The 22,047-nt window shown below is 42.3% G+C and overlaps 1 protein-coding gene across 1 annotated transcript; it reads right to left on the bottom strand.

The window, feature by feature from the left end:
* Window positions 1-402: 402 nt before the first annotated feature.
* PPP1R10 (protein phosphatase 1 regulatory subunit 10) lies at window positions 403-15,735 on the bottom strand. Its single transcript, XM_073548913.1, has 19 exons — window positions 15,491-15,735; window positions 10,169-10,286; window positions 9,993-10,079; window positions 9,567-9,702; window positions 9,080-9,131; window positions 8,913-8,990; window positions 8,613-8,783; window positions 8,416-8,518; window positions 6,732-6,841; window positions 6,446-6,546; window positions 6,202-6,349; window positions 5,962-6,117; window positions 5,623-5,869; window positions 5,432-5,507; window positions 5,117-5,305; window positions 4,883-5,009; window positions 4,480-4,605; window positions 3,576-3,944; window positions 403-1,660 (listed from the first exon to the last, which is right to left on the bottom strand). The coding sequence occupies exons 1-19, from the start codon at window positions 15,597-15,599 to the stop codon at window positions 1,554-1,556; spliced, it is 2,610 nt and encodes an 869-aa protein (XP_073405014.1). The 5' UTR covers window positions 15,600-15,735; the 3' UTR covers window positions 403-1,553.
* Window positions 15,736-22,047: the final 6,312 nt, after the last annotated feature.

Here is a 22,047-nt window from a genome sequence, read left to right as displayed (position 1 = left end):
TTACACAAAGTTCTACTGAAGGATGAGTTATCTGAGAAAATGCAAGCTCTCGATTCTTAGACTCACTCCTGTCACTGCAACCTGACTGCATTCTCTCCTGGGGTCTGTCCATTATCCTCTTTTTTATATTCTCCTGAATAAACTATGTCCTCCCGAGCAGGAGGAGATGCCCAAGTGATGCCATGCTAAGGCATAATGGAAATGATAGCGCACAAAGGAAGAGGAAGCAGAATGACATCTGAAATTCAAGGAGCAAACAGAAGAAAAGTCCAGTGATGATGGAAAGTTGAGTTTCTGCCTTTGATCTTCCATTAGGCAGATGTTACAGAAAATCCATTTTTTACATTTTGGGAATCTTATGATTTCAGAAATTAGGTAAATCTTTTACCATCCAATTCAATCCACCTTCTCATTAGGTTTATTTATCATTTACAAAGTATACAAAAGAGAAAAAAAAAAAAAATCATGGAGTCCGGGGGGGGGGAGATGGCGCTCCCACTAGGCGCCTGTAAAAAGTAAACATTTAAAAAGAAATACAATATATTCTCGGACAGTTTTCACAGAAAACAAGTTTGCAGGATAGGACTCGGAGCCGGCTCCCATCCTGTGATGTCGGTAGGTACAAAAGGTCAGAGCTTGTCCTGTTAATACTGTATTTAAATATATAAGTTGTGAAGGGGAAGAAGGAAGGGTTAATAACGAAGACCATATTGAAGTGGTATCAGAACGTCAAAACACTGGTTGTAGACAGATTGTCAGGGATGAAGTCCTTGTGTTTAGGCCCTGACAGTATAAACGCTCAGCATTATCAGTATATAGATACCCTGTATATCACACAGAGCAGCATAGACACTATATACATGGTGCAGATGCTCAGCATCATTACAATTTGACATTACACATATTATTTGTATAAAAAAAAAATAAAAATAATAGTGGTCAAAAAATATTCAGTGGTTTCCAATGCCAGGCAAGGAGTCCATAATAATACAAGTCTTTAGTGTAGCGTTCAGTCATTGTAATACTCGTTCTTGCAAGGTCTGTCCTGGAGAAAGCAGAGCTGAAGACAACACTGAGTTGCGTAGCACTTCTGTAGTGTTTAGTCTAAAAATATTGTATGCCGACCCAGCCGCTGAGAATCGGAAAAGTGTAATGTGGAACCGGGGGAAAGTGCAGAAAACAAACAAAAAATCTGGGAGGTTAGTTCTCCATCACATTTGATTTCTTTACTTGTGCAGTGGCATCCCCCCCACCCCAATGTTGTCCTTCTGACACCTAAGACGAAGGATATTTTGCATCCTTTCTAATCTGTGGTGAACGGAATAGGCAGCACTCCCCTGATCACCAAGTGCTTTATAGTAGCCGCTTTGTTACCAGGTTATTCAAGTAGAGGCGTAGATAGGCAGGAATGAGCTGCTCCTTCTTCAGGTCTAGACTTAGAGAGAGTTGGAGGCCTCACAGAAGCCATAAACAGAAAATCCAACAAGAATTCTCAAGTCACTTGCTCGCTTTAACCAGGAAAACACTGATTGTAAAAAGTCGTTGGAGGTTGACTAGAGAGGTGGGCCATTGATGCCTGGATGATAGAAGGCACAGCCGTTTTCATACCGGCAATTCCCCTTCAACATGAAGTGCCTGCAAACAGGGCGAAGAGACTTATCTGGAAACAGAAGGGAAAAAAAGTTTTATAAGGGCACAGAAATATCACACAGGTGTTAAAAGGGCTATCCCCACCATAGTACATATGCCATACATGTCCAAAAGACACGCATCCTATCTCTGGGAGCCACATCTAGAGGTGCTTCTCACAAAATTAGAAAATCAAAAAGTTAATTGCAGTTCTTAAATATAAAAAGTGAATCTCATTATATGGAGTCATTATAGAATGATCCATTTCAAGTGTTTATTTTTGTTAACGTTGATGATTATGGCTTACAGCCAATTAAAACCCAAGAGTCATTATCTCAGTAAATTAGAATACTTTATAACATCAGCTTGAAAAATGATTTTAAAATACGATATGTTGGCCTACAGAAATGTATGTTCAGTAAATGCATTCAATACTTGGTCGGGGCTCCTTTTGCATCAATTACTGCATCAATGTGGCGTGGAATGGAGGTGATCAGCCTGTGGCACTGGGGAGGTGCTATGGAAGCCCATGTTGCTTTGATAACAGCCTTCAGCTCATCTGCATTGTTGGGTCTGGTGTCTCATCTTCCTCTTGACAATACCCCATACATTCTCTATGGGATTAAGGTCAGGCGAGTTTGGTGGCCAAGCAAGCTCAGTGATACTGTTGTTTGTAAACCAGGTACTTTTGGCAGTTTGGCCAGGTGCCAAGTCCTGCTGGAGAATGAAATTTCCATCTCCAAAAAGCTTGTCGACAGAGGGAAACATGAAATACTCTAAATTTTCCTGGTAGACTGCTGCGCTGACTTTGGTCTTGATAAAACACAGTGGACCTAAACCAGCATATAGCATATCTCCCCAAACCATCACTGGTTGTGGAAACTTCACATTAGACCTCAATCAAGCAGCTTGGATTGTGGCCTCTCCACTATTCCTCCAGACTCTGGGACTTTGATTTCCAAATGAGATGCAAAGTTTACTTTCATCTGAAAACAACAACTCGGACCACTGAGCAACAGCCCAGTTCTTTTTCTCCATGGCCCAAGGTAAGACGCTTCTGGCGTTGTCTATTGGTCATGAATGGCTGACACAAGGAATGCGACACTTGTAGCCCATGTCCTGGATACGTCTGTGTGTGGTGGCTCTTGAAGCAATGACTCCAGCAGCAGTCTACTACTTGTGAATCTCCCCCCCCCCCCCCCCCCAAAATTTTTGAATGGCCTTTTCTTAATCCTTTCAAGGCTGCGGTTATCCCGGTTGCTTGTGCACCTTTTTTTGACCACACTTTCCTTCCACTCAACTTTCCATTAATATCCTTGGATACAGCACTCTGAACAGCCAGCTTCTTTAGCAATGACCTTTTGTGGCTTACCCTCCTTGTGGAGTGTCACAGTGACTGCCTTCTGGACATCTGTCAAGTCAGTCATCTTCTCCATGATTGTGGAGTCTACTGAATCAGACTAAGGGATCTTCTTAAACGTATAGGTAGCCTTTGCAGGTGTTTTTTGTTAATTCTAATTTACTGAGATAATGATTTTGGGGTTTTCATTGGCTGTAAGCCGTAATCATCAACATTAACAGAAATAAACATTTGAAATAGATCTCTGTTTGTAATGACTAATACGAGTTTCACTTTTTGTGTTAAAGAACAGAAATAAATTAACTTTTTGATGACATTCTAGTTTCGTGAGTGTATCTGCAGGACACGGGACCCTCAATTGTCCCATACTCAGAGAAGCAGCTTCTGGCTGCTGTATTGAGTTAAAGAATAAATGGAGAGGAGTCAGCAGCACTCTGTGTACTTTTATGGGAGTCACAAAAACAGGTAATCGGGCACCTCTCCATTCAATCTGTGCTGAAGATTGGGATAGGCTCACCCCCAGAGTTAGGACCGGAGAAGTCAGTAATGGGAAAGAGAACAAAATAACAGTGGTTGGTATTCTTACCTCCATGTCCATGACCTCGGTGTTCTCCGCTGTGACCTCTGTGTTCTCCGCTATGAACTCTGTGGTCTCCACCGTAACCTCTATGCTCTATTCCATGGGGACCATCTCGTCCTCTACCTGGAGGGCCTCTTTCGCCTCCTCTTCCACCTCTGCCTCGGTATGGGGGCTCTCCTCCTCTGCCACCCCTATTTCTGTGGAATGGAGGAGGGGGAGGAGGAGGAGGAAGGCCTCTGTCTCCTCCTCTCATTCTACCTCTTAAGCTTTCATGATGCTCGCCTCTCAAGTCATTAGGTGGAGGTTCCCAGTAAACATCACGGGGAGGAGGTGGTCCCATCATCCGTGGTGGAACGCCAGGAGGTCCATGTGGCCCTATAAGACAAAATTATATATTTTTTTTCATTAGAGGGAAGCAAAGTTAGCATGAATCAGAGCCTGTATGTTTAATTACAGCCAGGTATAATATCCAGCATTTCAGTGAAAATATAGTTTGAAGATTTGGCCAGAGACCAGACTAGTCGGCACAGTTTTCCAGTGCTGCTACAGGTGATTGACAGATCTCGTGTTATAAAAGAGACCTGTCAATCACCAGGAGTGGCTCTCTGTTTCAGCGAAAATTATACCTGGCTGAAATCGTGCAACCAGGCTGTGATTCATGTTGTCTGCAGTTTGGGCCAAGTCAGTAAGTTGGCAGGTTCCCTTTAAGTCAGATGCACCAATATGAACCAATAAACTGATATACAGGTGTAAATGAGGATTAATATGAGTTTCAGATCTGAGACTGTAAAGGGCTTTTTCAATAATCAGAAATAAATGCTCTAATGAGGGAAAGAAAATCATTGATGGCTGCAGAGATAAACAGGGGAAGGGAAAAAAAAAAAAAAAAAACTAAAAAAGAAAATCATACCTGGGAATGGCATGCCAGGCCCAGGGGGTGGAAAGTGCGGAGGCGGTGGTGGTAGCTGGGTATTTTTTAGTGCTGGTGGTGGGAATCCATTGTTGGGTGGCAGTGGTCCTGCCATTCCTGGTCCGGCTACAAGAATAGAAATATCAGATTAGCTTGATTCCAGTTACTTACAGTATATTTACACAGCATAATTCTCCACCATGTAACATATTGGAGGAGGATGGACTGTAAAATACAAAAGGTCCAATAATCCGAAAAATTCTTCAGGTGCTCCGATATGAGCAGTCTTTCCCTTTTGGCAATGATGAGGACCTTCCGTTTATTTCCTCCCTAGTACAAATCGGGGCTTCCATGTACCGAAGAGAGCAGGCATATTGATCCGATGCAGCTTGCTGATACTTACGTGGTCCTGGTGGCGATTGGTTCTGATTCTGTGTCTGACTTTGAAGCGAGCCAAGAAGTAGTTTTATCTTATCAGAGAAATCTGGCTGTTTCATCAGATCTTCGGTATTAGCATTACCCTGGGCGGTCTGAAATAAAAGAAGCCAAAAAATTACTAATGGGCTAAAATTCATTAGCAGAAACAGAGTATTAACAACAGACTCCCAGAACCCACAATGACAATACGCTCTCTCACCATTATGGAAGTCAGGATCTCCTGCATAGCATCTGGCAAGGGACTGGTTTGGGCCTTTGTGTTACCCATGCTACCCATTAAGTTAGCGAGTACAGGAGGCAATTTAGCCCCGCCGGTCAAGTCAGGTGATTGAGAAGCTCCGCTCTGATCCATAGGGTCAATATATGACCCATCATCCATGGAACAATCCTAGTAAAATAAATAAATTTAAAAAATTGGGTTCATTTTTGCTTTTAAGTCGACCAGAAAGATTCATTTTACTGTGAAAGCACTAGAAGATATCAGGATTGTGATCGGTAGCAGGAAACACTGTACCTCATCCAGTGGTATGAGTTTTGGAGGCGACGGTTCATATGGTTCAGGGTCTGGCTCATGCGGTGTGTCAGGAACACTGGTGGGTAAAATTATAAAAATTACCATTTACACTTACTAGGGTCATTTTGGCAGAGAAAAAATATTAGTAACGTTATATATTAAAAAATACAATCCAGCTGTGATTTATCTACCTCTCTTTGGATAGAAAGATTTCCTGCAGGATCCCCATCTCCCGCTCAGCCTGGGTGTGCTTCTCAGTGCTGTTATTGCCCACTTGTACAAGGGCCCCTGGAAGTGACAGGGGACGTGGTAGTACCCAGGGTGTAACTTCTTCCATGGCATCGTGACTTAAACGTCGGGCATTTTGGAAAGCACGGCGATCCATCAGCATTTCTCGTTTGGCAGCTTCACCAAAGTCTTTGATCTTATTTACATTCACTGTTATGAAAGATGTGATACAGAAGTCTAGTGAATACAGGGTACGGAAGGTATGGCCTAGGACATCACTAATAAGAGGAAAGCAAACATACCTCTCTCTGTTTCATCCAGCTCAAAGTAAAAGTATTCCCGGAGATGACTCTCGTCCGGCCAGCTGACTGTTTTCCTCTTCTTTCCCTTCTTTGTCAGTTGAGGGACTTCTGGTTCGTTAGGCTTCACTTCTGTTAATGCCGAATCAGAAGTAGCAGCTAAAAAATGAATAGATAAGATTCAATTAAGACCTATAACAAAGGTAAGAAAAAGGACAATAAATCGGCAGAACGAGTCCTTACTTTCCATGGGCTCAGGAAGCTCAACAGCAGGAACCGGAGTCCCAGGCCTCTCCACATCCATCCCTTCGGCTGGCGGCTCTGGCTCAGGAGAAGATGGCTTGTTCACACTGGTGGCATCTCCTGGAGATTTGATGTCAAAAGGACTGGGCTGCAGATACATAAACAATACATTATAGATGTGTACATACGAACAAGGCGTAACAACGTAGTCCAGAAAATGGGCACAGAATCTGCACCTACAAACCTTATTACTGGTTGGAGAAACAGCTTTTTTCTTCTTTTTGATCTTGATTCCAGGAATTGGGGCAGAATTTAGTGCATCCAGAAAACCTAAACTCTCCATAGCTGGGAAGAGATCATGCAATCCATTAGTTGCATACAGAACATAAAAAGGGCAGTTTCTGTAAAACTACAGCGTTTAATGTGAGGAAGTCACTAATATTTCTTGCAGAGAAAACTATTGATCAGAGGAGCAGGAATATTACAAAATGGCTTCAATAAAGAGATTGTATGGGAGGCTTGATACATACGTTGAGGAGGGATGATCTTGACTTTGATTTCTTTGGCAGCATTTGGTGTGGTATTGAGAGGTTTGTACTTTTTCTCAGCAGGAGCGGCATCGGTGGCAGAGGGCACAGGTCTGGTGGGATAATATGGGAGTGAGTTAAAGTGTTTCTCAATAAGCTATTTGATGTTTGCAAGTAACTAAATAACTGGGTCTACCAAGTATGTGACCAACACGACGGTTTGTAGAGGAAAAACGAAGTACTGCATCGACTTCAGTTTCTGGATCATGGTGGCCTCCTCAAGATCATAAAGTGATGACCTATCCTAGCAATTTCCCATGACTTTTTAAGCACATACACTACCGTTCAAAAGTTTAGGGTCACTTAGAAATTGCCTTATTTTTGAAAGAAAAGCACAGTTTTTTCCAATGAAGCAAACATTAGATGATTCAGAAATACACGCTATACATTGTTAATGTGGTAAATGACTATTCTAGCTGCAAACATCTGGTTTGTAATGCAATATCTTCATAGGTGTATAGAGGCCCATTTCCAGCAACCATCACTCCAGTGTTCTTATGGTACTTTGTGTTTGCTAACTGTAAGAAGGCTAATGGATGGTTAGAATACCCTTGAAAACCCTTGTGCAAGTAAGTTAGCACAGCTGAAAACAGTTTGGCTGATTAGAGAAGCAATAGCCTGACCTTCCTTTGAGCTAGTTGAGAATCTGGAGAATTACATTTGTTGGTTCCATTAAACTCTCAAAATGACCAGAGAAAGAGAAATTTCATGTGAAACGCGACAGTCTATTCTTGTTCTTCGAAATGAAGGCTATTTCATGAGAGAAATTGCCAAGAAACTAAAGATTTCCTACAACGGTATGTAATACTTCCTTCAGAGGAGAGCACAAACAGGCTTTAACCAGAGTAGAAAGAGAAGTGGGAGGCCCCGCTGCACAACTGAGCAACAAGACAAGTACATTAGAGTCTGTAGTTTGAGAAATTGACGCCTCACAGGTCCTCAACTGGCAGCTTCATTAAATAGTACACGCAAAATGCCAGTGTCAACGCCTACAGTGAAGGGACGACTCCGGGAGGCTGGCCTTAAGGGCAGAATGGCAAAGAAAAAGCCAAATCTGAGACTGGCTAATAAAAGGAAAAGATTAATATGGGCAAAAGACCACAGACATTGGATAGAGGAAGTTTGGTAAAAAGTGTTATGGCAGACAAATCCAAGTTTGAGGCGTTTGGATCACACAGAACAACATTTGTGAGACGCAGAACTGAAAAGATGCTGAAAGAGTGCCCAACGCCATCTATAATGGAGTGGCCAGCGCAGTCACCAGATCTCAAACCCATTGAGCTGTTGTGGGAGCAGCTTGACCGTATGGTGCGCAAAAAGTGCCCATCAAACCAACTTGTGGGAGGGGCTTCTGGGAGCATGGGGTTTAATTTCTCCAGATTACCTCAGCAAATTAACTGCTAGAATGCCAAAAGGTCTGCAATGCTGTCATTGCTGCAAAGAGAGCAATCTTTTACGAAAGGATAGTTTGAAGTAGAAATTTATCATTTCAAATAAAAAATTTTTTTCGAACCTTGTCAATGTCTGGACTAGATTTTAAATTCATTTGGCAAATCATTTGATTAATAAAAGTACCAGTTTTCAAGGAAAGCACAAGATTGTCCAGAGGTCGGCACCATCTACTTACCCCTGCCTCTTTACTGGCACTGGTTTCAAGTATTTGTCAGATATAACTGGAACAGGTGTAGGTTTCTTACTGGGGGCAGGAGCTGGAGCTTCAACCTCAAGACCTTTCAGATGAAGAAAGTAAGTAATCGGTCAAACAACTTGGGGTGGGGGGGTGGGGGGTTTAGACAGACGAATGTTCCTAATGCTGCCTCTCACCAGTAGATCTGAACTTTGCGTGACTTGGGGCTGTGGTTCGCTGCATCTTTGGTTTCTCTTTTTTCTTATCACCTTGATCATCAACCCTGGATTCAGCTTTCACCTCTGCACTCCTATCAGCAATGGGTGATCGCACTTTTACATCATCTTTCTTTTTCTTTTTGTCCTTTTCTATTAATTATAAAAGAAACAAGTTGCATGAGGATGGAGGATTCTTAGATCAGTCACACATTGAAATACCATACATGAGTTATAAAGACAAGCATTTCCTCGGCATGGCAGAAAACATTTTCCTCTTACCTGGAGGTAGGAGGTTGCTCTGGGTTCGAATAACAGTCATCCAGTCGCTGACCAAAACCCCTGCTAACGTCCGAAGCTCTAAGACAGAGAAAATCAAGAAAACTATTAAAACCATTACCCCATGAGACACAGCAGGTTGCATCAGCTGCCCGTGCCTCATATCTTACCTTCAACCTCGCTGGTTTTGCTGAGCTGCTTGACTAGCTTTGCTGTGTTGTTCTGTGAAGATAAAAATAGGTAAAATGTTAGAGAATACAAGATATCTATATTTAATGGTACATTCTCATAACAAAAAAAAAACAGAGAAAACATAGGAGTTGCACAAAGTAGGCTAAACCAGATGTGTATTGGGGCCTCCTGAATCTCCCTCGACAGATGATGTTGGGGGACAAGAACGATCGGGTGGTCTGAATTGAAGCAACCAATTCCTTTTGTTTTCCATGGAGATAAGGGGTGCCTGGCAGCAGCTTTCTCCTCTCTCCCCATCAGCAAGGCTGAGTACTCATGCATATGGGAAAAGGTGTTTGGTTAACTGTCGGCTGACACAGTGATTTTATGTGAGCAGGTTTAACATTCACGTGTCATATTTGCTGCAAGAATTTCTGCGAATGTTAGTGTTTTGAGTGGGCATAAATGGAATTAGGGTCTCTTTACCAGTTTCAGGTGGTCCACAGTCAGCGGTAAGTGCTGCAGAGTAAGGAGGATCTGGTGGAGCAGCGGGCTGTTGTTATTAGTGCGGGCATAAGTCAGCCAATTATTTAGCAACTTGTATCCACCGACACGAATAAACCTGAAAGCAAAAAGTCAGTTAGTTAATCCTCTGGATCTTTGTCTACAGCCCTGTTAATCTTGATGGCAAAATGCACAAAATAAAGTAATATTAAACAGCATTAGTAAGGGCTCATGCCAGATTTGAGCCAAGTGGAGACAATATGAACCCATGGATATTGTAACTTTATTTTTACAATGTCTGTATGAGCGTTGCAGATTTGCATGTATATTTAAAACATAAAATGTAATAACCCCCCTCCAAAAAAACATTAAAACATGTCTACATAGTCTTAAAAGTGGGTCCCTTACTTGGAGAGAATTTCTGGGGCTTGGGTCTGAAGGATGATGTTAAGGTAGACACAACGGCTCACCAGCTTTTTAGATTCTTTCATTAAGCTGAGGAAGACAGTGGAAAACGTTAAGAGATGGATAAAACATCAAAAGCAAGACAAGAAAAAAAAAGTTGAATATCTACATGAACATACTTGTAAATTTTGGTCATGGCATCAACCGCTTTTACTTCTCCTTCCTGCCCAAGGAAACAATCTAGCCCCTTTAGTAGCTCCAGGGGGTCTATAGCTCCAGACCCCATGTTTTTAGCAGCTAGTGGGAAAAAAAAAAAAAAAAAGATAAATGGGAGTGTTCATTTTCAAGTTGACTAACAGCAACAATTATCACTTTAGTAGGAAATATAAACAGCCGCCCTACGGTCACTCGCGGGGTCTGTTTTCAGAATGTCATCCAGGTAACAAATGATTAGTAAGAAATGGGCTAATGAACCAAGGAGGAGATGTCAAGTGACTCAGGCACATGTCTAGGGGAAGTCTAGAAAGGAGCAAGAGAGGTTGCCTCTTCCCAGGGTTTTCCTGATCTCATGGGATGGGGTCAGCTCCTATCCCTGGCAGTAAAGCACATTAACAAATATGGCGATTAATAAGGAGAAAAGCTTTATTATCCCCCGTGGTACATTACAAGTACATAAGTATATACATTATAACCTGACTCGCCAAGACCGATCCTGATAGCTGTTCCAAAACGTATATGGACGTTTTACCGGCATTGGGTGACTATATGGCCTGACAAACGCAAGCCTCCCACTAATGATCTCAGAATATACTAGGCTTGCAGTAAAGAAGCTTATCGCACTATAAACCTCTGTATACAGCCACGTTAATAGTGCGGTTGACTACATGTCTCAGTAGTTATGGTTGTAGAATCCACAGTAGTTCAACATTTACCCAAAGTCTATGGACTTTACAACTGGCATCACCTTTGCGGTGTGGGGGGGGGGGGTCTTTCCTCAACTACTGTGCCCCTATTCACATTGTGATGTGGTGGAAGTAGCTCAGACCCCCGCCCATCATCATTCTACATAGTAACCCGGTCATTACTGATCATTATACAGACTCCTCTATGGGTCACAAGCTGCCTGACCTACACGGGACACACAGATAGTCATTCTAACGATTGAGATTAGGTCTATCAGCTTTTATTTTTTAAACTGGCGGGAAACTGGTTTTGTTTTTTGTTCGATAGCATTTCTTTAACAATTAGTAAGTAATCTCTCTCTCCTTTTCTGACCGACGGTTTGTCCATCTCAGCACTATATTGTCTTTTTGCACTCAATGTCAGTAGCGGCAGGCAATAAACATAGAACCTTTCATTTTAGAAAAGTTGGATTGAAAGAGATGATTGGAAAAAACAAAACTATAGAGCTGAAAGTGCACAATCGTGAATGTTTGCAAAAAGGAAGCAAATGGTCCAGTCACAGATCTATACGACGTTGGTTATATATATCCCCCCCACCCCTATTTGCGGTTGTTTCAGATCTGATTTTGGTCACAGTCTGGCATTGTTGATGCAAGTAGTTTATAAAGCTGCAGAGAAGGTTCGGGTTGGTGTTCAGTTCAACACCTTTGTGGCAGTCATAACAAAAATGGTTTAAAAACATACTGCCAACGTAGTAGGCAAATGTACGAGAAAGAAAAAGGTGAGAGGATAGAAAATAAAAAACAGTATATAACTTGTTTCTGCTCCTGAAGACTCTTCCTACAGGATGCCAAAGCCGGCCTCCAGCACTTGTACAGAGTAGGATAGTGCTTATGTAATATAGACTATGCTGCTCTTCCCCTGCTCTATGGTAGGGGGAGACAGCGAGCCCCAAGTAGTGATGGATATAGGTCTCCTCCCAGATGATCTCCCTGCAGAGCTGGAGCCGAGCGCACACAATCACATCCACCCAGAACAGCACACAGGCTTACACCAGCTCCGTACAACACTATATTCAACACTACTGGCCTCTTACAGAACTTGCTGAACAGTTTTTTTAATCCAGAATTAAAATAAAAGTGCATTCATAATGATCTTGTAAGTTTTGTTCACGTCAGCACAAGTAGGGGCTCATTCAGATGTCCATTTATTGCATGTCCCAGTTTTCTTGTGGACAGATCGGTCTGTGTAAAATTGCAGAGACATGTCCAATAATGATCTGCGTGTCGGATCAAACGCAGGAATTATAGTCTAGGGGTCCACAAAAAAAAAAAAAAAAAATCAAGACGCCACTTAGCGCCATCTAGGTGATGTCCGTTTTTCATGGTCTGCTACACATAAGGAGGTGGAGAAACTTTTTTTTCTCATCTGAGATATTCTGATGAAACTATTTTCTCATATTTGAAAAAAAAAGGAGACATGTGAATGAGCTCTTACAGGGGTAGTCCCATCTCTAAGATCCTAGTTCAATACGTAGTAGGTGTAATATTAGCAAATACCTCAAATTATAAATGAAGTAGTTCTCCTAATTCGCTAGATTGCTTAACCCATGTGCGGGGCATTGCAGTAGTTTCGGTATCCATGGTTAGAACCACTCATATAGTGACAGTTCATAGTTAGTGGTTGTAACCATGGATACCTAAGCTCCTGCAATGCCCTGCACATGAGGTAAGCGAAATAGCGAATCAGAAGAACTATACTACATTTCTAATTGGAGGCATTTGCTTATATAATCCTTATTACACCCACTACATATTTGGATATGATCATGGAGACGGGAATACCCTTTTAAGCTTTTTAAATCTTATTTTTCCACACATTCGGTAGATGTACCAGTAAACTCCAGATGTGCATGATAAATGTGTCCTAAGGCCGCAAGCACCAAGTGTGAGTACACCTTTGGCACTTACTCTTCACTGTATAGGAAAGTGTAGTCCACCACCCCCTTCTACACACAGTAGAAGAATGACCACCAGGCTGCTGTGGACAGAGGACTCTAATGGAGGTATTGTCAGGAGAATTCTCCCAGTGTATATATTTCAGAGACTGTTAAAGAGCGAGGTCCTTAATAGGCTTACATGTGACATAGCAACACCCAGGCCCCACACACATACATTCATCCACCACATACATTTAGACTACTTAAGACAAGAGCATCTCTATAGACAGTCTAGTCTAAGTTTACATCACCTATTGTTTGGCTAATGGTATGTTCACATGGAGGTTTTCTAACCTAGATTTTGAATCAGAACCGCATCAGCATAACCTCCATGTAAACATACCCTTCCTATTAGCCAAATAACTAGCGCACATTTCTAGCAAATATATAGTGTACTTTATCAAACACACTTAGGTCAAAGTTAGAAGTCCACATTAATCTACAGACTGGACTGGGGGGGGGGGGGGGGGGGTTGTCTCCAAGCTGAAGTCAAAAGCCTCAAATATGCCTGGAAGACAGAAGAGAAAAAAAAAAAAAAAAAAAAAAAAAAAAAGGGTACACAAACAGGATTTCACTCCAATATGGCCAAAAAATAAAAATTTGGCACTCCAAAGAATTGATGCAAAAAAATTAAGAACAGTATTTAATAAAATTGTTAATTTTTTGTATCAATTCTTTGGAGTGCCAAATTTTCACTCTTTGCCTACAAGATTGTCACGTTTTGGTCAGGAGACCACACGGTTGGTCCATACATCACGGACTGATGTCCGAATGAGACCAAACCGCACCATGTTTTCTTGACACTCTCTAAAAGCACTTAAGCTGCAAAAAGTTAATAAAGTCCCCCAAACCACAGCATTCATATCAATAAGCTAAGTGTTATTGCGGCATTCACAACCACTGTTATCGAGCGTCATTGCCGCGTGTACGTATGTGCCTGCCTCGTGAGCATGCACGTACACAGCTGATCAGGTTTTTTTTTTTTTTTTAGGAGATCAGAATATCTGGCATATATTATATATACACTCACCATCCATGTACCCATTTTCGCACAGTCACACCAGGATTATTCTCTTACCAACACTTGAGCTGGAGTCATCAGAGGGGACATCGTCTATTCCATTCATTACAACGATGAAAACCGTATGAGTGGTCTGTACTAGAGGCATTCATAAGGCCGCTACGCCACCAAAAGCTCCACGTTACTCACCCAATGTTTCCCAGTAGAGTTTTTGGCAAGATATCAAACAAGTAAAACCTACTCTTACTTTTCTAACAATAAAAGTATGAAAAAACAGGAAGGAAACTTTCTCTAGCAAATTGAGTTAGCCAAGGCAGAGCTGAAAGGCTCCGTCCACATACTAAATACTTACATGAAAAGTATTAGCATAAGTAATCAGCGTTGAGCAAGACAAGAAAAAATTAGTTATTTTTCTAAAAAAAAATTTTACAATAAATTTTTTTATGTTGCTGACCAGTCAGGTATCATAAATTAACTACTTCTGGGAGAAACATCAAACTCTCAGGGTCTTATGCAAAACCTAAAGACACACAAGGAAAATGTAATTGTAGTGTATATATATATATATATATATATATATATATATATATATATATATAGTATTCGGTGATTTTGGTGCCAATGTTTGATCGGTTTTATATTATGTTTATGGTGCCGATTCAGAATATGACTTCGGTTTTGCCAGACTTGGCTCTACTTTCTGAGATATTTAATAGTCATTCTGCGTTCAGAAAGTGACTTTTATAGGATCACTGCTTCCAATAGGTGGTGCTATAGAGTTGAAGTCTTCTACTTCTCTGAAAAGGCAATTTGCTTATTAGCTACAAATTTAAATACAAAATAATTATAAATATTTCATTACCTAAGAGACTAAAAAGAGTCAAAAGACCAAAAGCTATTGCATTTATCATCACACAAGTCGCATTGGATGAATGAATGACGTTCACGGATGAATTATCCCAAAAACTAGAACTAATTCAGCGCCCTCAGAAAAAAAAAAAAGAATTGGAGGGGTTAGTCCTGTGCTACAGGAAGGACAGGTCCCCAACCGAAGCAAATCAGAAGTAGAATCAGCCGTGGATAAGAAATGAATCAGGACTTCTCTGAATAAAAAGGAGGAAAATCCCATAGGTCCGAAGAACGAGAAATTAAAGTGTAAAGGACAATACATACGAATAACGAAAAATAGGTATTAGAGAAAAAGAAAAAGGAAGGAAATGGTCTTATGTGCACTACAAAACAAAATGTGTATATATTTTACATACACACACACATTTGATTGATTCTGTAGTGCACCTGAACTTTTTCCTCTAGAATACCTATATAAATGCATTTACATACTTACACACTACATATACATATATATATACATATACATATATATATATATATATATATATATATACACACACATACACACACACACACATACGCATATATACAAACATATCTATATAAAGATTTCTGCACTCTAATATACAAAGTAAGGCACTGACTAAACAGCATCAAGACGAGCATTTTCATGGTTCTTTTGCCTCCCCCTCTACAAATATGTAAGATCTAAGTTTTAAGACATACCTTGGAAATAAAGGACATAGAAAAAAGGTATAATATATATCTTAATTTTAAAAATCAAAATGCTGTCAGACAAAACTACTGTACTTGCTAAGGAAAAATGCAATTTCATTGGGAGGGATGCAAACAATAGAACAGATTAATAATAATCAGCTAAATGAGCCCTAAAAAGCAAAGCGCAATATATTATCTGTATGTGGCAAATCTATCACTGTCAGTACCATGGTAGGTTACTGGCAATAGCCCACACTCTCACTGTCTAGCCTCTTTCTCCCCCCAGCTCAGCTCCTCTATCCTGATTTTTCAGCTGTCTGGTTGAGTAGAGGGCATTTGTAGATGAAATGAGGGCGTTCCGAAGAGCTGATCCGAAAGCCAACCCACTGCAGTACACCCCCATCCGCCCCAGATCTGAAAACAAAGGAGGGACCGTGGCCATTTTGCAGTTGGAACTTGCTAAAGATTAGAAGAAAAAACAACAAGCCTGGCAGCCATCTTGGAGAAAGAAATCAGAAGCTCAAAATTTAAAAAGAAAAAAAAAAAATGCAATGAGAAAATCATTACTATGCAAAAAAATATAATTATAGATTAAGAAAAATCAAATTTGCCAACAGATCTACAACTATTTACACATACAAATAAAAAAAAAATATTTACGGCTAAGATGAAATGTGTGTAATAGCAATACAGACGTAATGGAGAATTATGAAATGCCAAGCAAGTCTAAAGCGTACATTAAAATAATGATTTTGCAATCCCACGCACTAAGCCACAGTCATTAGATCCTTATTCCTAGCCCTCCAGTCCTGCTGCCTATAGCTAGATACTAAGTTGGCAATCTTTATTGCTAGATTGCATGCAATTCTCCTAGGAAAAGTTTGCCCAACTGCTAGATAGGAAGGAAAAAATATAATTGTAACCCACTGCTGTGTAAATAGCGATTCCTCAAGGACATTGAAATAATAGGTGCGTAGTCGACGCTTAAGTTGGAAAATAAACAGCACATCTCCGTAATTCTCATAGCCTAGTCTGTTTTGCCATGTCATTCATGTCTCTACCTGGACAGGGCATGAACCCTTTCGGAAACTGCCATCCTCACGTCTCTCCCTGCAATCTTTATGTACAGATTGCTCATGGATCTTTTGGGTTTTGTCATCCAAAGGGGTTAAATCGCCTATTAATACTCCCTTTTGTCAGGGGGGGGGGGGGTCTCCCACACAGAGATGACCAAACACCCCCATCATCTCTAGTGTGGGAGCTCATTTACAAAAACCCTATCTGCGGCTCATAGATTGCCCGCTTATCCAACCTCACTAACAGAAAAAAAAAATGCCTATTATTGTCTCGTCCTCTTGTATGGTGTTAATAGGCATGCCAAATTACAGAATACACATTACGTCGAAAAGGAGAAAAAAAAACTATAAAGTATTTCTCTGCAGCTTTAGCCTCAACGATTCAGACTGCGCCATGATTATTCATAGTATTTCAGTGATGTCAATCTCGGTACAGAGCTATAATGAGAACACTGCAGGGGAGGCTTTCATAGATTACCATTTTTTGGAGGGATAAAAAAAAAAAATTAATTGTTCTTTTTTTTCTCCAAATTTGGTCGGAAAAAGGTTAACACTTACTATCCAAAACTTTCCTCCTGAGCTTCGAATGTAGATAAAAATCTAAAATAAAAAAAGGGGGGGGGGGGGGGGAAGAAAGCAGGGATCCTTATATGTGCCTCTGATTCACAGCCACATGGAAAAAGCTGTGGTGGCCATTTTTAGAAAGGGCGTATCCTCATTTCATCAGGTTGGAAAACATCCAATTGCTTATTGTTTTAAGCTTTGCTGGAAAACCAGAGTTTTCTCCGAGCGGTGACTAGCATTTATTACCAGTGTTACTATGAACTAAACCGCCCTATGGTGGATTATGTGGAGAATAGTTTTTTTTTATATATATTTTTTTTTAATAAAAATGGCACAAGATGGTCAAGGAGAGGAAAGTGAAAAATCGTTAGAAATCGTACAGAGGCTTCCTGGAGTAATTTGATCTTCAGACTCCTCCAACCAAGGGAAAAAAACTGAGAGGAAATGGGCTGAAGCTTCTGGATATTAATCTTTAACTATCGTCCATAATCATAGTGGTGGAGGTAAACCCAGAATATTCGTGAAGACCTGTAAAGAGAAAAAGAAGAGATAGAAAAAACATTAGGTATGAGGCAAAGAAGCTCATATATATATATAATAGAGCATGTAATGGCGACTGGGACAAGGTCACGAAATGGCGGCTGGAGGGAACACAGGCAGCACAGTTTCAGAGCCCTACATACCTGACGACGCTGTCTGGAATGGCGGGGTTGTGACGCAGTTCCATTTATATAGGCTCGTGACGTAGCAGAGAGAGGCCGTTGAAATTAAGCACGCGATTGGCTGCAAGAGGACGGCAGATTTTAGCCACCAGTTAGAGACTAGTGATGTGTCGTTCGTGAACGATCCGATACAAAGAGCCGGCTCCCTGCTGTGAACGAAATGAGCCGACTCTGCAGGGTGAATGAGCCGTTTGTTTTTTTTCTGGCGCCTGGAAGCAGTGAAGCCTGACTGTGACTCATCTGGGGGGAGGAGCAGTCAGGAGGGGAGGAGCAGTCAGGAGAGGAGGAGATGTGGGTAAATGCACGTGAGTTAACCCTTCAATCCCAAATATATCCTGCCAGTTCCTCCATGGCATATATGGTGTGTGACTATGTGTAAGAGGAGGGACGCAGCACATTGTCATCATCATCATCATCTGCGCTGACCTGTGCGTTACCCTTAGGCTGAGTTCACACGTGGCGTTTTTTTCGCGTTTCTGCGGTGGTTTTAACTGCGCGATTTTGCCGCGAAAATGCGAAAAATAAGCATCCCATGCATTCCTATGGGATTCCGCAATGCTGTGCTAATGCTGCGGTATTTACCGCGGCGGAATCGCTTTGCGGTAAACACCGCAGCATGCTCATTAATTTTGCGGAATCGCGGCGATCCCGCACCCATAGGAATGCATTGTTCCGCTTACTTCCCGCATGTGGCTGTGCACAACATGCGGAACGTAAGCAGAACAATTGCGGATGGTACCCACGGTCCGGAGGAGAGGAGACTGTCCTCCGGGCTCTGGGTACCATACCCCTGTAAAAAATAGAATTTAAAATAAAAAATATTGTTATTCTCACCTTCCGGCGTCCCGAGCAGCCTTCCCGCTTCTCTCCACGCTCTCGTTCCCAGTAATCCTTTGCGAAAATGCCCGCGATGACGTCCGTTCTTGCGGGATCGCGAAGTCTCGCGGTCATTCGCGCGACGTCATCGTGAATTACCGCGAGACATCGCGATCCCGCGAGAACGGACGTCATCGCGGGCATTTTCGCAAAGGATTACTTGGAACGGATGCGCGGGACGTCGGAAGGTAAGAATAACACCGTTTTTTATTTTTTTTACATTCTATCTTTTACTATTGATGCTGCATAGGCGGCCACAATAGTAAAAATTTGGTCACACTAGTCAAACACTATGTTTGATGAGTGTGACCAACCTGTCAATCAGTTCTCCAAGCGATGCTCCAGATCGCTTGGAAAACGCTAGCATTCTGCAAGCTAAATACGCTTGCAAAATGCTAGTTTTTCCGCGGGAAAATCGCGGGAATTTAAAATGCGATTTTCCCGCGGAATGGAATTCTGGAATTCTCGCGGTAATTTCCGCGAGAGTTCCGCTACGTGTGAACTCAGCCTTAGTCCCAAATAAAGCTCCACTTTCCTGGCCCCTCATCCCTGGCGTATACATACAGTATATGGTCTGTGTAGGAGGAGAGGCTCCGCACATTGTTTGGTATATCATCTCATAGTGTTAGGCCAGGTTCACATTGCGTTTATGGCCCTGCGTTCAACGGGATCGTTACATAGCGGCACTAACGCTGTAACGGATGAGGTAACGCCCCCATTGGCTGCAATGATACTAACGCATCCAAAATCGGCATGATGCGTTACTTCATGACGCCCCCACAAATGCTGCAGACCGCGTTCCAGGGGGTGTCATGAAGTAACGCATCAGGCCGATTTTGGATGCGTTAGTAGCATTGCGGCTATTGGGGGCGTTACCTCATTCGTCACAGCATTAGTGCCGCTGTGTAACGATCCCGTTGATCGCAGGGCCAGGAGGATTCAGGACAACATTACAGGGAGGAGGACAGACGACGGCAGTTGTTGCTGCGAACGGCTTACACTCACTTGTGAGAGACGCACGTGATTCTCGTGCAAGTCTCACGCATGAAAACCTGGCCCGGAGCGTGCGGTTACATGTACTTCTATGCAGTCATCCCCTCCAGTCCCAGTGCCGGCGGCAGTGCCAGGTTTTCATGCGTGAGACTCGCACAAGAATCGTCCGAGTCTCTCGCTAGTGAGTATGAGCCCTAAGGGTAGGGGAAGGAATATAAAGTTATTTTAGGTAAAACCAGTAGGATTCAGGACAACACTACAGGGAGGAGGAGAGACGACGGCAGATGTTGCTGCTAACGGCTTACACTCACTTGTGAGAGACGCACGTGATTCTCGTGCAAGTCTCTCACATGAAAACCTGGCACTGCCGCCAGCACTCGGCCCGGAGCGTGCAGGTACATGTACTTCTATGCAGCCGCCCCCTCCAGTGCCAGTGCCGGCGGCAGTGCCGGGTTTTCATGTGAGAGACTCGCACAAGAATCGTCCGAGTCTCTCGCTAGTGAGTATGAGCCCTAAGGGTAGGGGAAGGAATATAAAGTGATTTTAGGTAAAACCTGTGGAGAGATCAGGTCCAGCCCCAATCATTATATAGGGTTACGCTGGTCTCACACTTGCATATTTTGGCTGCACACGGATTCCAGTTGTCACCGTTTTCCCACAGATCCGTGTGTCTGCATATTTTATCAGATGCACAAAAACACAACTGGTTGCAGTTTTGTGTCATCTGAAAAACACGCAGGCTCAGGGAGACGCACGGATCCACGGCTACTCGTCTGGAATTAACATGGAGCTCTATGGAGCACAGATCCAGGACAACACGGGTCCGTGTGCTTCCGTGTGCAGGAATCCGTTTTGTGGCACTGAGCGTGCTCGGAAGCGAGGGATGTGCTGTATGGGACCAGTATGCAGACATAATATAGACTATGCCCGCATGCTGCTCTGTCATACAGTGATCTTTCCCGCCTCACTAGAAGGGCTTGTGCCCTGTGCTATAGTGTGGTAATGATAATAAAATGTATTGGGAGCATGTATGGGGGCTCCTGGTTAGGGGCTGCATGAGTGGGGCTGCGTTCACAATAGTGCAGGGGCGGACATAGACTGTAGTGGACCCCTGTGCAAGAAATTTTTCGCCCCCCCCATACGCCCTCCCCCCCCTTCATAGGGCAACAAAGTTATTTGTTATTTGTTATCTAATATTGAGTCTATGCAGGGCTGGATATAATATCTATATAGAATATAAGGTAACCCCCATAGAATATAATGCAGTCCCCCCATATAGTATAATGCAGCCCCTCCATAGAATATATGGCAACCCCCTCATAGGATATAATGCAGCCTCTTATATAGTATAATGTAGCCCCTCCATAGAATATAATAAATATAATACAGCCCCCCTATAGAATATAATGTAGCCCCAAATAGAATATAATACAGCCATATTATATAACACAGCCTCCCCTTATAGAATATAATGTAAAATGTACCCCCATGGTATATAACACAGCCGCATAGTGTATAGCCCAGCAATACATGGTATACAACCCACCATGGTATATAGCCCACCATAGTATAATACAGCCCAGCATGGTATATGGCCCCCCAGAATGGTATAATACAACCCAGCATGGTATCATACAGCCCAGCATGGTATATAGACCCCCAGCATGGTATAATACAGCCCAGCATGGTATATAGCCCCCCCAGCATGGTACAATACAGCCCAGCATGGTATATAGCCCCCCAGCATGGTATAATACAGCCCAGCATGGTACAGTGGGGAAAAAAATTATTTAGTCAGTCAGCAGTAGTGCAAGTTCCACCACTTAAAAAGATGAGAGACGTCTGTAATTTACATCATAGGTAGACCTCAACTATGGGAGACAAACTGAGAAAAATAAAATCCAGAAAATTACATTGTCTGTTTTTTTTTTCATTTTATTTGCATATTATGGTGGAAAATAAGTATTTGGTCAGAAACAAAATTTCATCTCAATACTTTGTGATATATCCTTTGTTGGCAATGACAGAGGTCAAACGTTTTCTGTAAGTCTTCACAAGGTTGCCACACACTGTTGTTGGTATGTTGGCCCATTCCTCCATGCAGATCTCCTCTAGAGCAGTGATGTTTTTGGCTTTTCGCTTGGCAACACGGATTTTCAACTCCCTCCAAAGGTTTTCTATAGGGTTGAGATCTGGAGACTGGCTAGGCCACTCCAGGACCTTGAAATGCTACTTACGAAGCCACTCCTTCATTGCCCTGGCGGTGTGCTTTGGATCATTGTCATGTTGAAAGACCCAGCCACGTTTCATCTTCAAATGCCCTTGCTGATGGAAG

This window comes from Dendrobates tinctorius, unplaced genomic scaffold, assembly GCF_039654945.1.
Source record: "Dendrobates tinctorius isolate UK_male_01 unplaced genomic scaffold, ASM3965494v1 ptg000158l, whole genome shotgun sequence".
NCBI lineage: Eukaryota > Metazoa > Chordata > Amphibia > Anura > Dendrobatidae > Dendrobates > Dendrobates tinctorius.
The sequence above is the reverse complement of the archived record's forward strand: the minus strand, read 5'-3'. Positions and strand labels throughout refer to the sequence as shown.